Here is a 21,203-nt window from a genome sequence, read left to right as displayed (position 1 = left end):
TGAATTTATGCAAAACGAAAAGATGCCCAGATGACGCCCGTCCTTGAATGCACCCCGGCTTGAGACTCCAGTTACTATAGAAACCTAGCGCGGCTAACAGTGGATGCTAGCTGCTAGCGACTCCGGGTCCTGTAAAGTTATTCATTTGATTGAAAATGGTGAGTCAGAACCCCCGTTTGCTATTTAAGGTTGTAAATATCGTGTGGCAGCAGCTCGTGCTTCACCTGCCCTTTCAATAAGCCAGGCAGGTTAGTTTCACTATAGCATAGCATCTAATGTGTAACATAGCTGTACACGCGTGTGTTTAACTTTAGCTAGTTTCTAACCAAGACTGATTTTATATTAGAAAACAGAAGGTTGAAGTCGCAGTATGCATATAGTGCGTAGCATATAGACTGTAAATATGACCTAAACTTGATAGCTCTGTAGTTTCAGGAGAGCACTAAAGCTAGTCAACGAGTCTCATTCTTTACTGGATAATTATTTTAAAGTGTCTTTAAATCATTACTATACTCAATTAATATTTGTATGATCATATTCGAGCTTTATTTTTTGTAAAACAGCTTCCAAATCAAATGACGAATTACAGATGAACGTGTCCATGAGCCCTTATTTGTTGTGGTAGAATGCAAGGCTACGAGTCGACAAATATAGTAACGGAAAATTTTCAATATTTGGGTGCTATGAGTGGTTTTCACCCTCCTTCACCATACAGACAGGTAGGTGTCCAGAATAATCAGGACAGGAGGCAGGCGGCTCCCTGAAACAGCAAAAGTTTATTGGACTATGAACATGTTAACCCCAAACAGTAAGGGGATGATAGGCGCACAACTGGCTACACAGCAGTAGAGCTAAATGTGCAAAAGTGCACATGTGAGTCGTGGATAAAACAGCACACTAAACGAGGTAGGGATACCATCAAGTAACTGATAAGACCCAGCACACTCAAACACAATCCCATAAGGTCACAGCACACGTTAAAAATCACAAGTCAGCGGCCCACAACTCCCAATAGCTATTACTAAAAAACTGCACATTGTCTTGCACACACACACACACGCACACGCACACGCACACACAGAAAGAGAGAGACACTCACTCAAGTCAGCTGTCCTTGACAAACAATACAAGGTATCACTGTACCTACATTTTCACACAGGGCAGCTATGCAAGAGCAACTGATTTATCAACACACTACACATTGACTTACTTGGATTTGCTTCACTGTGTAGATAACCTCATTGTATCCTGTAGATATTGTGCAAAAGTTACAAAAATACATTAGGTGCAGTTTTCCAAGAAAAATATTCTTAGTATGTCCACTGTGAGTAACATAGTTTCTGTGAAATTAGCAGACCTAGCACAAGGCTGGGACCCACAATTGAACAGCTGGTTGCAGCAAGTTGTTGGAGTGAAAACAAGTTGTATGTTTACATCATCATCCAATAATTTCTGTGAAGATTAACTGAATGGATGACAAAACATACTTGTTGCAAATGTGACATTGTGAAGTCCCAGAAGTGGAAATTGTTCTCAGTATTTATCTTATTATTATTATTATTATTATTATTATTATTATTATTATTATTATTATTATTATTATTGGCTCTTTGGATGACTCCTTGGGAGTCGGGGTCATCTTTTGTGCACATGCAAGAGGGTGCATAATGACTCTATAATGAAACTTTGTCTAATCAATGCTAAAAATGTTTTGCTTCTGAACAAACTTATCCACTCTGGGGAGTCAGAAGCAGAAAACCCAGATTAGTAAGCAGAATTATGAAACACCTTACCCAGTAGCCTTGTGTTAATGTGGCTGCCATCTTTACTCACCAACTTGTTACACAGACTGTCTTTTACGATACGACTGTGTGTGAAATATGGAGAGTGAATTATAATAAAATTCTCTCAAACTATATTCCCCTTTTCCATAAATAGTTTTGTATCGTTTCAGTTTTGTGTATGGTTCCTTTGTCTTTGAGTCAAACATGTTGTTGCCCCGACTGCACATACTTACAATTGAATGATGAGACTCCTGATATGAACTACAACTGCACAATATATCGTTTGAGCATCGCCATTGCAGTATACCTGTGCGAAATAGTCGTATCGCAGGTCACTGCAATGCTGAAGGCAATTGAACTCAACGTTCCTGACAAGGGTAATTCTGGTGTGTGTGCATCTTGGTGGTAACGCAGTGGTGGTGGTGGCCCTGGTGGCCTTGGCTGTGGTGTCTGATTTTCACATCGTTACACCTCTAGTGTCTGTACTGCATGTGCGTGTGAGAGTGGGCGGAGAGGTGGAGGGGTCGTACTGCCCTGACCTCGGGCCTCTGGCTCCCCGTCTGGGTCTGGGTGGGACCCGGGCCCTGCAGATCTTGGCCTGGCAGCGTGTGCCTGGTGTCCCCTCCCCTTCTTCCCCTCCTCCTCCAGGGGTAGTCTTCCCTGTGCCCTCCCTCTGGCGCCCCCTGGGCTGGGGGTGTGGCCCTGCGTGGGGCAGTTTTCCTTGTGGTCGTTTCGGGGTACTGGGCATGTGGGCAGTGTGGCTCGTGCCCTGGGGATTTTGCTGCAAGCCCCTGCCACCAAATCTAGGTCCATACATACCCAGTGTGCAAAGCACGCACACCCACACCCACACACACATCCACCCACACACACACACACACACACACACACACACACACACACACACACACTCCTGTCCTTGCATCAGAAATGTCACTGTCCACGATGCGCATCTGTTGCTTACTTGGTGGCCGGGAGATGTTTGGATATTTGTGAAAAATAAAATTGTGATATGCTGAGTAACGAACTCAGTAACACACATTTGACATGAAATTCTTCAAAGCTATATTACTTGCTTGTGTTATCAGAAAATTAAAGTTTTTTTGTTAGGACTGGTGTTGCATTCCAGTCGTGGAACTTGAAACTGCTGGACAGATGGTGTAATTGAGATGTTGGTGAGTTTTAAGATGTGCTCCAGAGGAACCACACAAATAACCACAATGCTGAGCTGACTGACTGATGTTTGTTGTTGGGTAAATATGTGTCTTTTGCAATATGAAATAATGGATCATTATTGCGAGACCACGATTGAATTTCTTTACCCAACTAGTTGCATTTAAAGTAGTGAAGTAAAGTAATGTGTGTGTGTTTTTTATATATATATATATATATATATATATATATACAAAGAGGCATCCTGAACAGTTTGCCCTTCACAATCATCCTCATACCTGTGGTTACGACAGAGTCCTCCGTCAACCTGACTTGTGTGACTTTGTACCGAGGGAGAAAATGAAGACTCCTGTGGTGACCATCTGCATGGAAAATGCTGGAGGCCAAGTGATGACTCATATTTCCACGATACAACAGAGCAAACAAATGACCGCCGGTGTCCACTGCAGCTAATTGTTTTTAGTTGTTGAGGTAAATCCGACTAGTGAATCAGTCATTCCTCTGGTGCCAGTTGATTATGACGAGCTATAAACTATTCACTGAGATTTTCAGGCGTCTCTTGAAGCCTCGGAGTAACCTGCAGAAACTGGAGTCTTACTTAGATGAGGCAACAAAACAACTGTGCTTACAGTTAAGGTGTAATCAGTATGGCGTGATTGAGTCCGCACCTCATCACTCTGCAAAGCTGACACCACTCCGACAAAAACAAGTGCATATCTGACATTCATTAAACTGTATTGCCTAACTGGAGAATATTTCAAGTTGCTGCATGTTGATTTCACAATCAGAGCTGACATGAAGTTATGAAGGCACATTTGAAGGAAAAAAAAAATTACTATTGAAGATGTCATTTCATCAGAATTGCACATGCGAATTTTAATCAGCCTTTTCGTTGTTCTTTTAATGATAGTTATGAAGTAATTCGTGATTAAATCTGTCTTTAATAAATATCCTTTATATTCTGTCTCTATAATTAGTTGAGATGAACTTGAATGCCTCATAGCTCCAGGCAGCGTTGTGATATCCCACTGTCCTTTTCAAAACTCAGTGGTTGTTATGTGGCACAAATCTTCGTTGGATTCTTTCAGGAGGATCGCTATGCTTTCCTTGCCGAGTGGTACGACCCAACTGCAGCGCTCCTGCGGCGCTTCCAACTGTTCTTCTACCCAAAAGATGGCTCAGTGGAAATGGTGAGCGCTGGCTACAGCAATTAATCTTCCTCAGTATGACCTCTGTAGAAAAAAACAAATTAAGCTGTTAGATAAATTAAGTACAGAATGATGTGTCCTGCATGTTTTAGGTCTCTCGCTGCTTCAGCATGCCTCCATATGATGTTGAGCTCTTCATCAAGCTTGTAACCAAGCCCAATAATGAACTCCCATTGCAGTGACGTGTGCTGCAACTGGAAGCGCTCCACAGGACGCTGTTCTCTGAGGACCAAGTTTGGGCCCTCTCTGTATTAGATATATTGACATGTGTGTTCTGATTCCCAGTTTGATGTGAAGAACCAGCGAGTATTTTTGCGGAGGACCAAATACGACAACATCCACCAGGAGGACCTATTCATGGGGAACCGAGTGAACGTTTTCTCACGACAGCTAAATCTGATTGAGTACGGGGATCAGTACACAGCAAACAAACTCGGCAGCAAGAAAGAAAGGTGTGATCGCTGAGAATATGCCGTAATTGTTACTTTGCTTTCCCTCCTGTTTGAGTTTTTAATCCGTTCTGTTCTCGATGAGCCATAAACCCACATACCAGACACAGTGGGTTTTTGCAGCGCAAACCTGAGGAGCAGTTGTGCGTCAGTGGCCTTGCTCACAGCACTCGCAAGCAGTGGGAGTCAAACCTGTGAACGCACTGTCATAAGGTCACTTCTCTGACCACGAGGCCACCACACCAGTGCAATTGCATTAACAAGGCATGTGTCATCAGCTTGACGGTAATTCACACACAGGAGCACAAAAAACACATGCAAGTTCTTGTGTTTTTTTTATGCAACATGAAGACATTAAAGCTGACTGGAGGAAAAACATTTCATTCATTTCATTCCCTCTACATATCACAAACAAACCTGAAAGCATTGTTTTTCCCTTAAGTCTTTATGTCTGCCCTTGTTCAGTTACCTCTGGTTGTCTCTGATATCTGATGCCGTCCAGTTTTCTCCCTCCTGTCTTCCCAGAACTCTGGCTCTGATAAAACCAGATGTAGTCACCAAGATCGGAGACATCCTGGAACTGATATACTCCTCCAACCTGATCGTGACCAAAGCCAAAATGACGAAGCTGTCGTGGTAAAACCTGCGCTCTCTACTCAGACACTGCGATCGTCACCCTGTGCTGTCAGACAGAAACTCTTTTCAAGGAGCGAGACAGTGGCTTTTGGTGCCAGCATCCTAATTTAAACAGAAGGGACAGCTCAGCTTTCTCACACATTTGGAACATATGGTATACCGAGGGGCAAACAACGCTGGCTTTTAATTAACTGTAAACTGTTTTATCAGGTGCTCCACTCAGGGTGTAATCATGTTACCAACACAAACTCCACTCCAGATTTATTGTGAGAAATATTTGATCTGTGAGTCTGAAGAGGAACTTACTGACGCTGAAAAACTTAAAAAGGTTTCAGTTTTCATTAGTTTTTAAGTCCTGCACTATTCGTGTTTTCTTCAACTACAATTGATTGAAGAAGGCTAAATTCTACATTAGCGTACGAGTCAATGGATGTTTCTGTAAACACTATCCTTAATGAAACGCTTCAGAGGCTGAAACATCGATGACTGATGCACACTTGAAAATGTCAGATGGTTTTTCTGCTGATGAACTCAGTTGATTGGTTTTCTTACATTACAGGAGCCAAGCAGCAGACTTTTACATGGAACATCAGTCAAAGCCGTTCTTCAAGTGAGTGTCTTTGTCGGGGATTGACTTGGTGCTGGGATTTCTGATAAACTGTCTGCCACCTCCCGAGATGTTGTGATGCTGATAATGTCGAGCCGAGCACATTTCAGGGCATCCTCCCTGAGCTTTACGTCAGCGTTGCTCCTTCTTGCAGTAACCTGGTGCAGTTTGTGTCCTCTGGCCCTGTGGTTGCCATGGAGCTGATGGGTGATGAGGCCATGTCTATCTGGAGGAAGCTCTTGGGACCTGCAGACGGTGCTGTGGTGCGGAGGGAGGTGCCGCGCAGCATTCGTGCCCAGTTTGGAACAGATGGCATCAAAAATGTTGCACATGGCTCTGATTCACTTGCTGCAGCGGCAAGAGTGAGGAGATTAAGCTAACCTCTTCAGGCTTCAATGATGTGAAAATGCATGCTCACAGCTCAGTCTGTATTGTTTTTTTTCCCCCGTTTGTCTTATAGGAGCTTGAATTTTTTTTCCCCTCCACAATTGGCCACTGTCCCTCTAACACAGCCGTCTTTACAGACTGCACATGCTGCATTATCAAGCCTCATGCCGTATCAGAAGGTAAGGACCACATAACATACTCACACCGTGAAACTAAGAACTTTCAGCACTGGCTGAAAGTTTGGTTTAATTTCAATTCATAATAAAAGAAAAGATAAAGATGCAGAGGCATTCAATACCAGCAAACCCCAGATCAATCTGTATTTGTTATTACATTTTTTAGAGGAAGATCTAATTCGTTCTCTTGGGATACCATGTAAAAACTTTCAGTAGGCTTAGACACAAGTTCAACATGTCTCTGCTTTTCCAGTTTTCTGTGTTTTGGATTGATCTGGTTTCAGTCCATGTCTTCTTTCTTATCGACAGAGTTCACTTTAGTGTTTTTTGTTCCACCCTTGTATCTCCTTCTATGATCCCTCAATGCCATTGATTACCCTTGATTGCAGTCCGCTCAGTGTGCATATTCCTGATTTCTCAAGCTTTGTCAGTTCCTGTTCAGTTTGGTTGTAATTCCTGTTTGTTGGCCCTCATATTTCTCCTTGCTAAATATGAGAATTTTTTTGAAGGTAGCATTTATGCTTCACTTGAAAGCCTCGATTGACTTTATTACATGGCCACTTTATATTATAATGCCCCCACTTTTATTTTAGCGCGATGAGCCGCAGCACTTCATGTTGTGTGTGGCTCGCTTAGTCGTTTTTCATGCCCATTGCTCTTTAGAAATCCAGACAACTTTGGTCTGGCCCTTTCACGCCTTCCATCCTGCTTCACTTAGGAGGACATCTCTCATATGTTAATGCACCACAACGCACTCCCATCAATGCTAACGCACAGCGTAGAGCCGAGGGAACAGTAGTGGGGATGATGGTGGGACCTAACACGGTTGAGTTATGCACACACCACCCGCACTCAGGCAGATCAAGGACCACCACACCGGCCACACACACCCGACTGCCTGAAGCTTCTTGATTCACTCCTCCACTGTAATACCTTCAAAGTCTTGTAAGTGTACAGGAGTTCTTTCTAAGTGCAGGATTTCAGCTCTGTCCAAAGGTTATGAGTCGGGATTCCTTTCAGGATTTAGTGTTCTGCCTTTGTTTTGCAACATTTTTGTGCTGCCTGATGTGAGATCTGGATCATCCTGCTCAAAGAGATCAAGATCTCCACCTTGAAGTTGATCTTCTGACACTAGCGCACACATTTCTCTGCAAAGTACTTTGTGATCTTCATGTATCGTCGTTTGACTCTCAAATGCTGCAGCATGGTGCACAGTTGACGGGGTGGTCTCGACAGTCTGTAAACAAGCAGATGTTTTGCATTTCCAGGAGCTCTACTTTTGTTTTATATGTGATACATCATTATCTCAGAAAGACTGGGTAGCGCCTGTGATATTACTGCCTCTGTGTGCCTTTCTCTCAGTAGTGTTGTCCTCCTTGGCTGCGGTCCTTGGAGTCCAGCTTGGTTAATTGTTTGGTGTATTGTCGAGGCTGAAAACAGCACTCCTCAATTTCCAGCTCAGCCCTTTTCCGTGTCCTGCTGCAGTTTTCAGTCCTTTTACACGTATATCATTGAGTTTCTTGTTCGCTCCACATCTCACAAGGATCTAGACATTTTCTTTTATCACATTAAAGTGGAAATAAGGATTTGAAGGCAGTTGATAGTTAAATTGTGTTCTTAGTGATTTGAAATTGCAGTTAACGCACTCTCTTTTGGTAACAAAGTTATTCCAGTTAATTCTGATAATGTTGATACAGGAAATTAAACACAGATGTGTTTCAAATTGAACATTCATTAAAATCACACAAAAATATGTCAAGCATACTTTTAAAATCAGCTTTTCCACCTTAACAGTGACTCAGACCAGGATCATGCATGTCTATTGTGTACTTTATATGTTCACTGATTTGTTTTGACTGTCGATAATGTCTGCAACTATGCACTGTCCAGCATATTGCCTCCCTCCTGCCGCTTTTAATGTCCCTGTGTCACACAATAGCACTACATAGCAACCAAATTTGTCTTTGGATTTTTCCAAATCCCTCCCCTGATCCCTGTTGGTGGAGCATGCCGCTGGAGCTCTGACCTGTGAAATGTGAAATTCTCAGGACAGGACTGAAGTATGCACACAGAAGGTTGTTGACTGAAGAGAGGCTGGACGCGTAAGCCTCGGCACAGCACATTAGAATAAACAAGCTCCCCGGGGCCCCACAGAAATGGATGTCATTTCTTTCTCCTGATTAGATCTTGAAGTGCTTGTCCTCAGCGGTCATTTGTTTGGTGTCCGATTTGGACCAGGCTGTCTTTTATCTTTGCTATTTATAGGAACAGAAATGTCACTCTGACTGCAGTGATCCTTTGACCTTTCCTCTAGCGCCTCCACCTCCTGAAAGTTTCAATTATTTTATTTCCACTAAAGTAATTAAGTTCTCATTTGAAACAGTTGACGGGCTGCAGACTCCGCTCCTATTCACAGACACCCACATAATACCTTAGAATAAAATCCAACAATCGTTCTAGAGCATTAGGAGTTGGAATAAAATCAAAGAGCTGTAGAACTGATACCTTGAAACATATTAATTTATTGAAAGAGGGATCATGATTGTGTGTGTGCTTGCATGCGTACGTGCATGCTAGGTCTCTGGCAGCCTGCTCGCCAGCATGATGTCCTGCCACACCTAAATGGATTAGAGCCATAATTAATGTTAGTAACACCTGAAGCTCTCCTGTCTCCACACGTCTCCCGATATTTGCCATGAGAAAATTTTCAGAGAGAGCGTACGCGTGAAAAATAATAAAAATCCCATGGGTATGGACTTGCTTTGACTGCCTGCTGGGCGTTGTAAAGGCAGCAATCAGCTGTCACAATGAATTCCTTCCAGTATTAATTATGCAGTAGCGTAGTGTTTACTGTGCGCCACTGACAGCCGTCATTTCTCTGTGAGAGTCCTGGATCATTTAAATCTCGTTCACGAGCAGCGTTGTTTTGATGGCACTACCCACTCAGGCGGGGTTTCCCCCTGGAGACCTGCAGTTTTACAGATAATCTGACACAGTCTGGATCTCAGACTTTTATAGATCCACTCCACGCTCTGTCACCACCTCTACCTCAAAAACCTGTGGCGCTTATTTTCAGGTAAAACGTCACCAAACGGTAACGTCACGTTCAGAAATAGGAGGAACATTCAGACTTCTTGATAAATTTCATTGTACGCCCCACGGCAACCAACGAAGTAGTGAGGCTGGTGTCAAATTACAAGTTTTTAATACTGAGTGGGAGTGAACAGCAGAACTTGAAATACAGGTTTTCGCAGCCAACCAGAAGAATGGTGGATGCATGAAGAGCGAGCCGTTCTTCTAGTCTTTTTTATGCATAAAGTTCTATTTCTGATCGTATGTCAAACATCAGGCCAGTGAATTGAAATTAGCAGTGAGTTTAGTCACATTTAACAATCGATTATTTTGAAGTGTGTTCGTATCGTAGTATTTCTACTGTATAGCTTTGGCAAAAGGCGCAACCCAGCAAGTTCAAACTGCAAATATTTGTTTGGCTGACAGCTCAGTCGCTGGCTTGTGTGCTTTGTCAGCTGCACACTTCATAGTGGAGGCGGCGGTTTACTCTTTGTCTTCTGATGCTCAAGTTGTAAACACTTTTCAGCGATGTCGATTATCTTCATCTCTGTGATGCCGTACCTCTTTTTTTTTTCAGAGTTTTCTTGGCCTGCAGGTAGTCTGCAGGTTAACAGGTGGAGTTGTGTGAATATAAAAACTCCCTGAAAGCACAGTACAGCTACAGTTTCAGTGTCACCCCGCGGTGTTTACCTTTGGACGTGATGTGACATATTTGGTCTGAGCCATAAATAGTCAGGCCGTCTGAACGGTTTGCCCGGCTGAGGCCAAACCTGGAACCGTGAGTCAGTTCAAAGACAGACCGCACCGAATAGCTCGCTGTGATTTCCCCCGAGGGTCACTTAAGAAGCTGATTTACGTGCCCGCTACGTGTACAGGACGCAGCCAATCACCGCCATAATAAAGGAAGTTGTGGCTGAAAATGCACTCAGACATGACTGGAATAGAGAAGCCACTGTTGCCAGGCACCCAGAATAGTATCTCCTAGCAACAGCACCAGCTGCTTTGGGGAGCCGCGTCGAGTGTGCGCCTGTCCTCGGCATGCTGCTGCCTCGGGAGGGCGCGGAGCAGGAGGAGGTTCCTCCACCTAATGCAACATTGCCAGGCTGTGGCCGAGGCACGGAGAGATCCGCAGACGCCTGCTGCGTCACCTGGTCCAAAATGAAAGTCACGATCGCACGCGGCGGCAGCGAGAATTAGCGGAAAGCGCCCCGTCTGACGAGCACGCGGGTTGCTTTTTATCAGGATGACAGACCGAGATTACCGAGGCTGGCGCCCCCGTTCAATTATGTGTCTGCTGCAGTCTGACCTTCACTGTCACTTTTGCACCTTTGTCCCTGCAGCTGTGCCATTTTTACAATAATGCATGGCCACGGTGACAAGAGGTGCCGCTCCGCATCCCCGCTCGTCTGGACAGAAATAATGTCTCCTCTAATAGACAGGACATCTGTAAGACAATCACTGTACTGTCCCCAAAGGACACTCTGAGGTCGCTGCTCTGTAGGATAACATGTATCCCAGCACTGACGAAACAGGGCCGTTCATATGGCTTTCATGTCATTTTAGCCGATTTGTCAGGTTCGGCTCAACTAATTACAGCCGAGGTTATTTGATTTGGACAGCACTCCGGAGTTTATCGTAACACTAAACAGCTCACTTTTCAGTGTGTGTAAACTTGAAAAGAAAGCTCATAAAAACCTTCCAGATATGAGCAGCAGTTTGTCGTGTTCACAGGACTGACGGGGAAGATCCTGAACTCCATATCAGAGGCTGGATTTCAAATCTCAGCTCTACAGATGGTAAAGATTTCTTCTTTTTTATTTTTTTTTTTTTTTGCTGTATTATTACTGTTTTCTCTTCCTGAAATCATGGCACAGAAAGTATTGTGACATATCTCAACAGCGTAATGCTGACACACACACACACACACACACACACACACACACACACACACACACACTCCAGATCCTGCGAGTCTGACTCATCAGTGGTGACAATTTTTCCAGTTCTTTCTCGCTTCGCTGTCAAGCTACTTGAATCAAAGTGGAATAAAAGCTTTTTAAGAGGCAGCTAGCAGGTTCCAGCCCCCAACACCTAAATGAGCCTCACCAAGCAAGAAGGAGTTTTTTTTGTGTTTTTTTTTTTTATTTAAAATGCAAACACGCACTCATTTCACTGATTATGTAGATTGGTCATCATGCTGACTGGTAAACAATATTATCTTTTAAAAAAAAAGTTCATTAGACAATAATTGTGTTTTCCTATATCAGCTGTACACCTGAAATGAGACTAGACACCTCATATGATACGTGCGCTGCATTGGCTTCCTGTGATTTTCCCCGGCCTCGTGATTGAAGGCAGCGTCGGTGACGCAGGCAGTGACCCTCGCTGCTCGTTTGTGAGGACCCCATCGTGTGATGGTACAGGACTAAACTCATCATTCATGCAAAGCATGTTATGCAGTGAAAAACCTCATATTAGGATTTGCATCATGATGTGACTCAGTGTCCGTTAGTCGTTACATTTTCCCTACTGAGATCACATGCACGAGGTCAAAGAGTGAAGTTTGAGTCAGCAACATTCTGTGGTCCTGTTGTCTTTTCATTTCTAGGGTTTCACATTTTTAAATTCATTTTTGCAGATTTCCTCAAGCAGTGTTTTCTGTCTCTCAGTTCAGCGTGGAGCTGGCGAATGCTGAAGAATTCTACGAAGTGTACAAGGGCGTCGTGCCAGAGTACTCTGTGAGTGTAAACACCGCGCTGTTGTGCCATCACCGCATCAATGCTACTTCTGATTATACAAAAACAAATGCTGCGCGAGACACAAACTGAAGATGAAAGCCCCTGGCTAAGTGACAAAAGATATCACAAACTCTGTTTGAAGCTGGCTGTTGATAAGTTCACCTATCAGCATGTTTTGTTATCTGCGGATCTATTTCAGTACCTCGGTTCTTCACGTACTTTTCCTCTCTTCAGAGCATGGTGAATGAACTGTCTTCTGGACCCTGCATGGTGCTAGAGATCCATGGGACAGACGTTTCCAAGACCTTCAGAGAGTTCTGCGGGCCGTCTGACCCAGTGAGTATTTCCTCAGTGCGTTTCTTCGTATTGTCGTGGCAGTGGTTACTGTGAAATGTGGGACAGGCTTCCTCTGCGGGGGAACAAAGAGCTTCACTGGGTCGGAACAATCCTGGGTTAAGCTTTCACCAACATTTTTTGTTGTACATTCGGGAAGTAATCACATTGAAAACAAAACTATGTTCATGCTTTGGTTTTTCGTATGTCTAAGATGCAGATTATGTTTGAGATTTTGAGAAAGACTTGAACCTTTTGATGTGTTTTGTGTATTTTGCTGATCATGCAACATGGCAAGAAGGTAAAATAAGACGCTAGATATGTAACGAGCTTCTTCTGGTACATACCATCTGGTGTGAATAGATGGCACTGTGGGACTCTGTGCTTCCACAGTGCTGCAGAAAAACCTCTGTTACTGCTGCAAGGCTGCCAAAAAGAAAATATTACTCGACAAAATTCAAACTAAAAATTAGAAAATTATTCACAGCAGCTGAAAATAAATGCCTCAGTGCTACTTAGATATGATATTTTCCACTTTATGAACCATGATTTGACGGATGCGATTTATCCTCGGGTGCAACTTGTAAAATAAAGCTTTTGGAATTAATTTTTATTACTAACAGTCATATCATAAATATGAAAATACTGTTATTGACAAAATTTTCAGAGGAATGTCAGTATCACTGTTTGGATGTGGGAACCGAGAGACCGACCGTGCCGGTCTTCCTCATGGGACTGTTCAAACATTATTCATTGAAATTCAAGGGGAAGACATGAAGGTTAGGCAGCGCGTATGTATGGTCAAGGTTAGGACAAGTCATGAGGGAATTAATCTAACTCAATGTCAGCGTACCCTCAACTCATAGAAGCACACCTGTGTGAATGTGTGTGTGTGTGTGTTGCTGAGCGCTGTGGAGCCAGAGCTGCAGGGCTGTGCTCCTGCGTGATGTGAAACCTAATGACATGAGGATCTGCTCGGTTACCATAAGAATGAGCTATTACACACCTGCGCTGCCCCCTCCACCCCCCCTGCAAATATGGCGGTTCCCAGTGACTCAGCTGTGAGTCTTGCTTTGTGGTAACATCGCAGGTTGAGCTCGCGTTTGCGTCTCGCTGTCTTCTGCTTTGTCACAGTCGGTGTTTAACCAACAGGCCACCGGGCCGCAGTCAAACCGTTAGTGGAGCGGCGGCGACCAGGCGGGAAAAACAGGCGGATAATTAGCCAATGATTTCCAGATCACATGTAACTACATGCACGGCTCGCCGAGGTCGTGACAACCGCCCTCTTCATTTATTTGTTACCTTATTCACATCAGCCTCTGGTGCGATTCCTTCCAGGCTCGGCTCAGACAGGCAGTGTACAAAATGTGCTGGAGATTGTATCTCCTTTCAGATTATCCAACCAGCCTCCCACCCCTGTCTGTTTGTTTTATTTAACTCAGGGCTGCAGAGCGAAGCCGCAGCTCACTACGCTCTGGACAGGTTAACAGTCCCTCTCAGGACAAACGCACACAGACACGCAGCACGAGGGGAAACTTAGACGTGCACATGGAGAACATGCAAACGCCACCGGGGATGCCGTGGCGGTCCATGCTTGCTGTGGTGACGGTGCTGACCGCTGCATTAAAAACGATGCATTGTAGATAGAATAGACACAGAAGTCCCATTCCTTTTGTCCACACCTCATTTCTCTTCTTCGGTGCCTTCAAAGTGTTTGTACAACTGCCATCTATTAAACCAAAAGAAACTAAACTAATAATAATAATAATAATAATAATAATAATAATAAATTTTATTTGGAGTGCACTTTACCTTTCAACAATCTCAAAGTTCTACAGAGCAGGAGAAGTAAAAGTTTAAATAGTTGGAATATTTTATAAAATGTACAAACTGTACAGAAGTTCAACGTTCAGAAGTATTTGTGAACCATTCCTTGATTATATTAATGTAAAGATTTTTACGATTGTCTACCACATTTGAATAATTTGTTCTTTTCTGTCCACAATGTAAGTCTTATATGTACATTCACAGATGTGTATTGAGAAAAGCTGCTGTGTGGTGTATCTGTAATGCACTCTGCAGTTCTGAATTTGTGACACTCACGGTAGTCCATTTCTTAAGTTGTTGTCATTTCCTCTCAGCCGTCATTCTCCACTCAGATCTCTTTAACCCTCCTGGTTACTTAAGACTTCACTGACTAACCGGGAGGTCAAGCGGGTTCATAACTTCCCGCCTGCAGCCTTGACCCCCGGTGTTATCTGACCAGTCGTTAGTTTGGCCGCTCCGGAGCGGCGTTTAGCTTTTCCAGATGAGCACACAGGAGCGTACGGCCAGCCCAGAGAAGGAGACGGTGTGGAAGAGGCCGGCCCGCTGATATGATCGTCCACGGACCGTGTCGTACTCTGCTCAGCATTGTTTTGGGAAGGAACAAAGTACGGTACATTTTCTTGCCGAATGTGGGAGTCGTGAGTGTGTGAAGGCTGAGCCGATTATCAGGATGACGGAGTGGCCCACACAAACACCACAACTTCAAAGTGCACAAAGCCACGCGGTCAGAATGGCTGGGATCTGCTCAACAAAGGCTCCGGCTCACGTCAAGAAGACACGTTTCACGTGTTTTATAGAAAGTACAAATTATTAAGAAGCTCTTTTGTGTTGCTGGACTGTCACTGGTTTCTCAAGCGAGACTCTTAACACACTGAATGTAAGTATAAATCATAGGTGTGTGTTTCAGAACTAAATGTCAGTGCAACACTTTAAATTATTCTTATCTTACTGTGGCCATTTCTTATTCGTTGTATTTTATTTGATTTATGGTTATTAAATGAGTTCACAGGTATAGTAGTAAAGCATTATAATTAACTTACCTTTATTGTCATAACGTGTTATTGTTTGTATTTATTATTCATATGTACATTATAGTTATTATTAGGACAGATAAGATAATTATTGTCATTACTCTGAACTGTACAATCACAGCAGCATGCAGATAAAAGCTGGGACTTTTTTATGAAAACCGATTTGTCGATGGAGAATCAATATCGATTAAATTATTAAATATACACACACTCACACCCATTTCATATTTTATTTCATTTATGAAAAATGAAAGTGTGAAATGGAATGAACATGTAACGGGTGTTCACTCTCCATAAATAACAGAACCTGTCCAAAATCAAAACAAAAGTGTAGCTGGACTGTGTATGAATTGTTGTAAAGAGCGAGTGTTCGTGAAAGTCACAGGAACAAAACAGCTCCTCTAACATGAATTTTCTTCAGTTTTCTCCTCAAAACAGGTCATTGAAATGCAAATACGATCACACTTCAGATTGTTCCTTGAAGGAAATCAGAGCGATTGTTTGAGTCTGAGTTACAACTATATCCTCGTCCCTTTTCTTAGTTGTGAAGCCAGAAACAATTCTGAGTTAGCAGCGTCTTTATTTTGATCTGAAAACGCAGAAAAGGGCGAGTTGTTTGTGGTAAGAATAGAATATTGATTTTTCCCAGCTGACTGATCTATAAACAGCACAGGTCTAGTGTGAATGAGCACATGATGGCACAGTTGGAGCCGCTGACCTCAAACTCGGTTCACACTTTGACAGTGAAATCAATTAAAATCTGCTGCCTCTCTCATCCTGAAACGACACGTGAACGTGCGGGGCGGGACGCCCGGCGCCGTCAACCGGCCGCTCCTCTTACCATCAGGACCCGAGCGGGATCACACCTCCGCGCCCCCGGCCGCCTTGCACCGCACGCCGGTCGCTCGGTCATGAGATTGCTCTCTGTCTTGTGATGTGTCCTGATAGCGGAGTGGACAGAGACAACGGTCCTCTGTGAGCCGGCCCTGACCCGGCCTTCACTCGCCTCCGCAGAGCTCCGCTTCCCTTTAAAGTCCTCTCGACGGGAGCATCTGCTACACATTAGCGGTGCGTTATGGTTACGCACCCGCTCTGTGCCACTGCAGCATTTTGTTTACGTAAGGTGAAGCGAATCAGCCACAGCTTCCTGTCAGTTTCATATATGAGTATATTCTGTTATGTGAGATTTTATTATTTTGCGTCAAAACACGCGGGAGGCCTTCTGCGTTCAATGTGTGTGAAGTTCAGGTGGGCCCAGTCCATCGCCCCGACTCTGGGATTTTCAGAAACACGCTGCTGGATTATGTGAAGAATGCGGTTTATCAGTGAGCGCACATCACGGTCGATTCGCATCAATTGATTCCTCTTGTCTCCTGGACGCATTTTACTTCCAGCGGAGCCAAAAGCAGGAGACACTCAGGTCAGACGGCCGATTCAGAGGAGGGGATCAATATTGATGCTCAGCCATGTTTGCAGGTTTTGGAGCAACGCGTCTCTGAGCTCTGGCGCTCTCAATAAAAGCTCTGTCTGTTTTGTACCAAGACGACACCTGACATGATCCAGCACCGCTCTCCAGTACAGGAGTCTGGCTACTACAGTGAACTACGACCCAGACCTTTAAACAGCTATCAAAGAAAAAGCCGGAGAGGCTGAAACACAGTGTCACAAACCTTATTTTCTGTCATTTGCAGTATTGACACAGTGTAAACTGCTGGCTTTTCTTTGAAATCACTGACACGTGATTGCATTCTCTTTCTCTGTTTATTTATTTATTTATTTTTTTAATTGCCACTTTTCTCAACGTGTGGACTTTGGCGGAAGTGCGGTCATGGAGGAGAACACGGGGCGTGACGTCCACGCACAGTCCCAGCCTCTCCCTCACCTCGGCGGGGCGGGAGGGTAAACGGCGCGTGAAGGATCAGACATTTCTGGACAGTCACGTGGCCAGCAGGTCACTGTGTTCCAGCCATTATCGTCCACAAAAGCCAGCAGTCATTACACGAACATCGGCCCCGTAACACTATGGGACTCCTTAAAATCAAATTAAACACTGACAGCAGGTCACTCATGGGTAGCTAATGTAATTACCAGAGAGCAGCGCTTTGCAAGGAATTCTTTTATCGCTAAGTAAATCTCCCCCCCTAATTTCCCCTTTGCCGTTTCTGGCTTCAGTCTCATGTGGCACGGGACACAGGATCGGGCTGCTGCCAGCCTTCCGCGCTGGACCTGGTACTTTGCTTCCTCTCATAGTAAGAACTGAAATTGCAGTGACTGGCTGTATCAGGAGAGCTGCCACAGTTACTTTCTTTCATCCTCCTCCCTCTTGATTAAACCTAATTGATGCTTCCAGTTATGTGAGCTCGCCAAATAATGGCTTTGAGTCATCACAGTTAAAAATAACTCGATTAAGGCGTTTGTGAATGACTTCTTCAGTGTTTTTGGTGAATTTTTGCAGCTGGAATCATGCTTGTAAAGCGAACGCTGTTGCTAAACATCGGTTCTTCACTTTAAAACACGTGTTTTTTGTAGCTAGCCAACTACATAGAAGACCTTGTTGAATAATTTTACTTTAACTGTAATCACACTGGTTTATTATGAAATACTTTTTGCACAGACTTTACACAACTCCTAGTGGGAATTTCCCAGTTCCTTTCCACACTGACCAGTCACTGAAGTCACAGTGACGGAGTCTGCGACCAACACAAAGGCATCAAACCCTCACTAGACGCTTTGTAGGACCGCTTCTGAGTTCTTTTATTTTACAGCACAGTGCTTCTACAGACTGCAAGGACGAAAGCGTTGTCCAACTCAAACTATATCAGCCTTTTTTTTTCAGAAAACATAACCCCCGACTTGAGCAGTCAGAACATAATCAGTCTGAAACACGGCACACCATTAGCATTGAGCGATTGTAATTTGCATAATGTGGACAGTCACAGCTCAGTTTGTAAATAGTGCTCCACATGTATGTAAGCTGTTCTAATGCTGCTGAAAGAATTAGGAGCAGTACAATCTCAAAACGCCGGTGGTTCTGTGAAGACGGGGATAAAACACCACATTTTACAAAGCTCCTGCAGTTCCTGTGGCCCTCGATCACTCAGCCTTTTCCTGCAGTCCTGTATTGTAGTTGTATCAACAAGAAGGCGTGAGACATGGATTTTTGTTTTATAAGACAATGAAGAGCTTTGAGGAGGGCTCTAATCAGATTTATGACCCTCAGACCTGTTCCTGCCCTTTGTGTGCAGGCTCATAAACCACCGGAGGATAAACAGCTCGTCCGAGGAAGCATTCGCCTGCGATCCCATCTGAGGAGAAACAAACGTGCACGTTTTTTCCCCCCCTCGTTGTAAACATCGCCGTCGCACAATTAGCCTTTCCCAGCCTGTCCCGGCATTACCACAGGTTACTCAACACTCGTGCAGCTCCGGAGTAAACAGTCGTCTTGGCGACTGAATTATTCACATGCCGCCCCTCCTTCATGGTGGGGCAGCTCCTGTGGGAGGGTGAAATTTCCTGGATACACGGAGGGCACCAGAGCCCGGCTTTGACCTTGGGAGCGTGATGTTCTAACAAAACAAGACCGCCTCTGCAAGCCAGCCACGCGCTGTACATGAACAATACCACATTAAAACAAAAAAAAAGTAATGTTAGTACTGATGAAAACACAAACATAAAGAAACTGGATTTAAATAGTTAGGTTTTTTTTTAAATAGTATATCTCTTAACATAAATAGAACTGCTTTTTTCAGCTGTATTAAGTTTAAATAGAAATTTACTTCTTTTTTAAATGTTAAATGCGGTTTGCAGCCACTGACACCAGGATGAAGCAAGTTTTGGTTCAAAATCTTCTCCAACGCTTCCATTATAGGACTCTAATATTTCCCTTCTGTCAGCTTTACTGCTCCAACTAAACCAGCTGAAAAGCACCAATATCTTAAGTAGCACTTGAAAGTAATCGGTAGAAGAAATCAGCAGGCCGACAGCATGTTTGCAGAAGGTAAAAAAGTCCATAGTATATGGACTTTTGCCAGACTTTAATTCACAAAAGGAAACGTGCAAGTGTTTGCCAAACTCTCAATGACTTGTTTTTTTTTTTTTTTCTTCCCAATATTCAAGCACCTATTAGTGCAAATTCAAACACAGAAAGCTCTCCGGTTCTCCTCACACAATGAAAGCAAATATTTATTAGGTTAACCAGTGACTAGGTGTTCTCACTGTGATGGACAAAGCAAATAAAGCCTTTTTTACCGAGTTTGGGAGGAAATCAATCTCCAGATAGTTTGGTCTCTTTGTCGGCTTCTGCTTCATTCTGAAGTCATTGTGATTTAAACCATCACAGCGTGAAGTGGAAAATGTGTCCTTTGGCCCATCTAAAATCAAACATCGAATGTCAAAGAGTGAATCTGCAGTAGTAATAATGTTTCTCTCCCTACAGTACCAGCGTTGTGTTACTTCCTCCACAGGGTCACATGTTGGTTTGCTGAGTAATCGCTCCGTCTGAGAAAGACACAGCAGAACAGGATGTTCGCTTACCCCCCGCCCCCCAATCTCCGCTCCGATACGTGCGGTTTAAAGCTCCACAGCTGATGGCTGACCGGACAACACGTCCGTGTTTTTTGCCGGCGAGGATCTAACGCCTCAGTGTTTCCCTTCAACAGGACATCGCGCGGCACCTCCGTCCCGCCACGCTGCGCGCGCTCTACGGCAGCACCAAAGTGAAAAACGCCGTCCACTGCACAGACCTCCCCGAGGACGGCGTCCTGGAGGTGGGCGACGCACACACACACAAACATGATTTCAACTGTGTGGCTCCTCTCATCCTGCAAACAGGTTTCCTCATTGTCTTAGGGCCCCATGCATAAATAACTACCTTGCGTTCAGCCAAGAACAAAAGAAGAAAGAAACGGCGGCGGCGGAGTGTTGCGTAGCGGCATCTTTACCCGGTCTCATGACTCCGCTCTGTAGGCCGGGGCCGCCTTAGATCACACTGGGTTTGAAGAGAACAAGAGTGGCAGGAGGAATTTGAAACAAAACCATTGTTTTCCAGGGAGTGGGTCTGACCCATCGAGCGTCATTGTTCAGGAAAACTCCTGATCTCCAGCCCCTGGACAAATGCCTCCTTGTTAAACATTAGCCTGTGACTGACTGAGCTGCCATTTTCCCAAGACTGACTGGAACACGGTGGCCAAGAATGAGGCTTGAGCAGAGGAGGATTTACTGTGTGAACTTTTTGATCGTGATATCAGCCTACTAAATAACTTTTTAAAAGAGAGAGAGAGTGACAGTTTACTCTCTCGCCAAACAGAGGCAGATGTCAGATTTTATAAAGTCCTGTTAATAAACCGAGTGTTGATTTTGCTTTTCTACTTCCAGGTGCAGTATTTCTTCAAGATCTTGGACGGATGAGAAGTTGACAGCGCACATACAAAGACTTGACAGTTGTCTCATTTTCATGTTTATTGTTTCAGCCTTTTGCAGATTAAATAAAGTGACAAGAGCAGACTCCTGACAAGTGTTTTGATCTTCAACATTGAATTAAGTATTTTTCACACCAACTAAACATGTCATTACAACGGGATACTGCATTGCCTCTGATGTTCTCTAACTTTTTGACCAGCGACTTTGGTATTGAATTCAAACATTACACTTTGAAAAAAAAATGTACAACTGCATAAATATAAAATTCTTCCACCATGAACATGGCTAAAACATTCAATAGTAAGTTGCATCACGTCACGTGATGTCTCCAGCAAAAACAGATTTCAAAGCACTGAGTTGCCAC

General features: G+C 43.9%; 1 protein-coding gene across 1 annotated transcript; it reads left to right on the top strand.

The window, feature by feature from the left end:
- Positions 1-77: 77 nt before the first annotated feature.
- Positions 78-21,177, top strand: nme7 (NME/NM23 family member 7). Its single transcript, XM_030082641.1, has 12 exons — positions 78-158; positions 4,046-4,147; positions 4,451-4,617; positions 5,140-5,250; positions 5,810-5,860; positions 6,012-6,219; positions 6,318-6,423; positions 11,224-11,288; positions 12,162-12,230; positions 12,465-12,566; positions 20,080-20,187; positions 20,795-21,177. The coding sequence occupies exons 1-12, from the start codon at positions 156-158 to the stop codon at positions 20,825-20,827; spliced, it is 1,125 nt and encodes a 374-aa protein (XP_029938501.1). The 5' UTR covers positions 78-155; the 3' UTR covers positions 20,828-21,177.
- Positions 21,178-21,203: the final 26 nt, after the last annotated feature.

The sequence above is a fragment of the Salarias fasciatus genome, chromosome 23, assembly GCF_902148845.1.
Source record: "Salarias fasciatus chromosome 23, fSalaFa1.1, whole genome shotgun sequence".
NCBI classification, from domain to species: Eukaryota; Metazoa; Chordata; class Actinopteri; order Blenniiformes; family Blenniidae; genus Salarias; species Salarias fasciatus.
Note: the sequence above shows the minus strand (reverse complement) of the source record. Positions and strands in the feature narration are given on the sequence as shown.